Genomic DNA, 4,857 nt, shown 5'->3' on the forward strand with positions numbered 1-4,857 from the left:
ATCCGCCAGCTCCGCGCTCTCCGAGTTCTGGCCGCGCCAGTTCCGGCGCAGAGCTGGCTCTCCCTGGGGGCGATGCAGCATCACAGGGCTCCGGCCCAACCCGGGCCAGGGCGCCGACCCTCCCCGCGGGGCCCTCGGTAGAAGGCCGTGGGCCTGGGTCTGGCTCATCTCTTAAAGAATAAAAGATTGGGTTCGCTGTGCGCGCCCAAAACTCAATGATTGTAGGCTCCCTGCGCGGGTCCCACCTCACAATGTGGTAGGAACTAGGGATATTATCCTAATCACAAACGAGGGTCAATCGCACCCCAAGATTCTAAGCATTGGGAATGACGGTGACCCCCGAAATATCCAGGTGCTAACAGCATCCTTACTTACTTCATGACCAACAGCTGTTTTGGACTTTCCTACAGATAGACAAAGATGGTGACAGCTGAGAAGAAAAGAAGCATACATCGAAAGCTAGAGGAAGAAAGGGGTGCAGCGAGTCCCCAAAACACAAAACGCCGAGCCCTTTTTCCTGTTCCCCTCCCCCTCGGCCCTCTGCCCAGCCCATCCCTCCAGGGCCACTTAGGCAAGCTGTAAATGGATATAGGTAAAGATGCAGGAGGTGATAGAGAAGGCGATGGCCGCGTAGATGAAGATGGAGAGGTGCGGGAAGTGGTCGAGATAGCAGCCCTCGTCCAGCAGAGGCGCCTCCTCCTTGGGCGGGGGGCGGGCAGCGGCCTTCGAGGGGTGCCCCGCGCAGGACCCTTGCGCCTTCCCGCCGGAGCGCCGACCAGCCTTCTTGCCGGCGGCCGACGCGGGCTTGGGCGCACCGGCTGCGGACAGCTCCTCCGCGGGCGGCTTGTCAAACAGGCCTTCTGAATCAGAGTCGTGGTCCGGGCTAATCTGCTCGGGGCCCCAGGGTTTGCGCTGAAAGGGTCCGTCAGCCATTGGTGGGAATCGCGGGGAGGTCGGTAAGCCGGCCCCGGGTGTAACGTCCTGGCCTGGTCCGAGCGCAGTGGGCGGCGGTCGCAGCTGCGGTGGTATTTCTACCAGCCGGAGGGGGTGGCGGGGGCGGAGCCTGCGGGGCTCGGGGCCTCTGCAGGGTCCACTGGGCCTCTCAAAGGAGGCGCCGCTTCCCCTGGCTCCTCCTTCCGCCCCCAGCCTGTTGCAGAGGTTGGCTTGCCCTGTTGGAGCCGCGGGCCGAAGACTCGGGAAGTCTCTGCGCATCCTTGTTTGTTTCCATGGTAGCTGGGTCGGGGGCGCACAGGGGAGGGAACGCGAGCAGGCAGCCCTGGACTCAGGGCCGCAAAATGGACGGTTGGCGCGCCAGACGTTAGGAGCAAGGATGCGCCTTCACTAGAGGCTGAAATACAGACGGCTGGGATCCCGGTTACATACGGAGTATCCCCAGGGCTTTCCTTCTCCTTTTGGAAGAAATTTTTATTGTGGAGTGATGTTTCTTAATTTAAAAGTTAATACATGAAAAATATTTAATACATGATCTTTGTAGAAAGTTAAAACAAAAACAATAACAAAGGAAAGCCTCCCACAATCCCAGTGCTCAGAGGTACCGCGGTTAAGGTGTTGGTGCATTTATCCCTCTTTCCTACCCTTCTTCCTCTTCCCCCTCTCCATCTCTATTCCTATAGGATCTCCTGGATTTAGCTAGGTTTTCTCTTCTTGCCCCTCACCCATAAATTCAGGACTCCAGCCTTTAGGGCATCTCACCTATCATTAGGAACAAGTCCTTTCAAAGACCAGCCTGGCCTGAGCCCATTTCTTCCCCCAGCCTATACAATCCCCTCTTTGCATCCACGAGGCTCTTCTCTGGCTTCCACTGGTATGCCAGAATGCTGGGCACTACAGTCTCCTGGCACTTCTGTTGCCTGTGAGGTTCCAAGACTGGTTGGTGTTCCTTCATGGAATGGGAGAGGAAAAACACTTCGACTTGACTCCCAGTGGGTTGAAGGAGTCTATGTCCCTGCCAATTGAAGCCTACCCAACTTAAACTGCCATCAGGGGACTCACCACCTCTTGCAACTGAAAACCCCAGCAGGTAGCCGGGACCAGGTTCCATCTTAAAGTATTGTCAGAGCACAGCCTCTCTGTTTTGCAGTGTTAATAGCACCGTCTTTCTCTGTCTTACAATGCTACCACTGTGTCATCTCTCTCCATCCTGCAGTGTTGCCAGGGGGCCCATTTCTCTCCATTTTTCAGTGTTACCAGGGTGCTGTCTCTCTCCTCTTAACAGTGTTTACATGGTGCTGTCTCTCTCATCTTACAGTGTTGCCAAGGTGCTATCTCTCTCCATCTTTTGGCTCTGTGTCCATCTAAGTTGGTTGTATCCTCATAGAGGCTGAACCTCTGGGTGGAAATATAGACCCCTGCCCTCTCCTTCACTTCTCTTTGCTCCTCTTTCCTCAAAACATTACAGTATGTAATTATGATGAATATTATGAACAACTGTAAGACAACCAACTGGATAACCTAGATGAAATGGACAAATTCTTAGAAGCACACTACTTAGCCAAACTGACTCAAGAGGAAATAGAAAGTCCCAACAGACCCATAACAACTGAAGAGACGGAAGCAGTGATCAAATACCTCCCTACAAAAAAAAAAAAAAAAAAAAATCCTGGACCAGATGGCTTCACTGGGGAATTCTACCAAACATTTAGAGAAGAATTGACGCCAATACTGTTTAAACTCTTCCAAAAGACAGAGAATGAAGGAATACTTCCTAATTTTTTCTATGAAGCAAACATAACCCTGATACCAAAACCAGACAAAGACACAAGAAAACTACACGCTAATATCTTATGGATGCTGTTGTTTTTGTTAGGTGCTCTTGAGTCAGTTCTGATTCATAGCGACCCTATGTACAAAAGAATGAAACACTGCCCAGTCCTATGCCATCCTCACAATTGTTCTTATACTTGAGCCCATTGTCGCAGCCACTGTGTCAGTCCACCTCGTTCAGGGTCTTCCTCTTTTTCGCTGACACTCTACTTTACCAAGCTTGATGTCCTTCTCCAGGGACTAACCCCTTCTGATAATATGTCCAAAGTAAGTGAGACCAAGTCTCACCATCCTTGCTTCTAAGAAGTGTTCTGATTGTATTTCTTCCAAGACAGATTTGCTCATTCTTTTGGCAGTCCGTGGTATATTCAATATTCTTCTCCAACACCACAATTCAAAGGCGTCAATTCTTCTTCAATCTTCCTTATTCAGTCCAGCTTTCGCATGCATATGAGGCGATTGAAAACACCATGGCTTGGGTCAGGTGCACCTTAATCTTCAAGGTGACATCTTTGCTTTTTAGCACTTTAAAGAGGTCTTTTGCAGCACATTTGCCCAATACAGTGCATCTTTTGATTTCATGACTGCTACTTCCACGTGCATTGATTGTGGATCCAAGTAAAATGAAATCCTTGACAGCTTCAATCTTTTCTCTGTTTATCATGATGTTGCTTATTGGTCCAGTTGTGATGTTTTTTGTTTTCTTTAGGTTGAAGTGTAATCCATACTGAAGGCTGTGGTCTTTGATCTTCATCGGTAAGTGCTTCAAGTCCTCTTCACTTTCAGCAAGCAAGGTTGTGTTATTGGCATAACACAGGTTGTTAATGAGTCTTCCTCCAATCCTGATTCCCCCTTCTTCTTCATATAGTCCAGCTTCTTGGATTATTTGCTCAGCATACAGATTGAATAAGTATGCTGAAAAGATACAACCCTGACACACACCTTTCCTGACTCTAAACCACACAGTATCCCCTTATTCTGTTCGAACAACTGCCTCTTGATCTATGTACAGGTTCCTCGTGAGCACAATTAAGTCTGTCAGTTTGTCATACTATGGGGGCTTGGGTGCTGCTGTGATGCTGGAAGCTATGCCACCGGTATTCAAATACCAGCAGGGTCACCCATGGTGGACAGGTTTTGGCTGAGCTTCCAGACTAAGACAGACTAGGAAGAAGAACCTGGCAGTCTACTTCTGAAAATTAGCCAGTGAACACTTTATCAATATAGATGCAAAAATCCTCAACAAAATACGAGTGAACAGAATCTGACAGCATATTAAAAGAGTCATATGCTGTGACTAAGTGAGATCTATTCCAGGAATGCAGAGATGGTTCAACATTAGAAAATCAATCAATGTAATGCACTACATCAATAGAACAAAGGAAAACAACCACATGATCATCTCTATGGATGCAGAAAAAGTATTTGATAAAATCCAACATCCTTTCTTGATGAAAACCCTAAAGAAGATTGGAATAGAAGGGAAATTCCTCATTATGATTCAGGGCATATGTGAAAAGCCAAAAGCCAACATTATACTTAATGGAGAAAGACTGACAGCTTTCTCCTTGAAATCAGGAACAAGACAAGGGTGCCCACTCTCACCAATTCTATTCAATATTGTATTAGAAGTCCTAGCCAGAGCAATAAGACAAGAAAAAGAAATAAAATGTATCCAGATTGAAAAAGTAGTAAAATTATCTCTATTTGTGGATGATATGATCTTATATATAGAAAATCTCAAAGAGTCCATAAGAAAACTTCCAGAGCTAATAGAGGAATTCAGCAAAGTTGCAGAGTACAAGGTCAACAAACAAAAATCAGCTGGGTTTCTATACACCAGCAATGAGGAGTTTGGAAAGGGAATTAGGAAAACAATTCCATTTACAACAGCATCTAAGAGAATAAAATAACTAATAATAAATCTAACCAGGGGTGTGAAGGATTTATGCAATGAAAACTATAAAACACTGCTGAAAGACATTAAAGAGGACTTAAATAAATGGAAAGTTGTTCCACGTTCATGAATTGGAAGACAATATTGCTAAGATGTCAATATTACCCAAAGTGATC

At 47.0% G+C, this 4,857-nt stretch overlaps 1 protein-coding gene across 1 annotated transcript; it reads right to left on the minus strand.

The window, feature by feature from the left end:
* Positions 1–567: 567 nt before the first annotated feature.
* Positions 568–933, minus strand: LOC105756265 (uncharacterized). The gene has a single exon (XM_012555533.1). It carries the CDS (start codon positions 931–933, stop codon positions 568–570), a length of 366 nt encoding a protein of 121 aa, XP_012410987.1.
* Between the last annotated feature and the right edge of the window lie 3,924 nt (positions 934–4,857).

This window comes from Trichechus manatus, unplaced genomic scaffold (assembly GCF_000243295.1).
Source record: "Trichechus manatus latirostris isolate Lorelei unplaced genomic scaffold, TriManLat1.0 scaffold00040, whole genome shotgun sequence".
NCBI classification, from domain to species: Eukaryota; Metazoa; Chordata; class Mammalia; order Sirenia; family Trichechidae; genus Trichechus; species Trichechus manatus.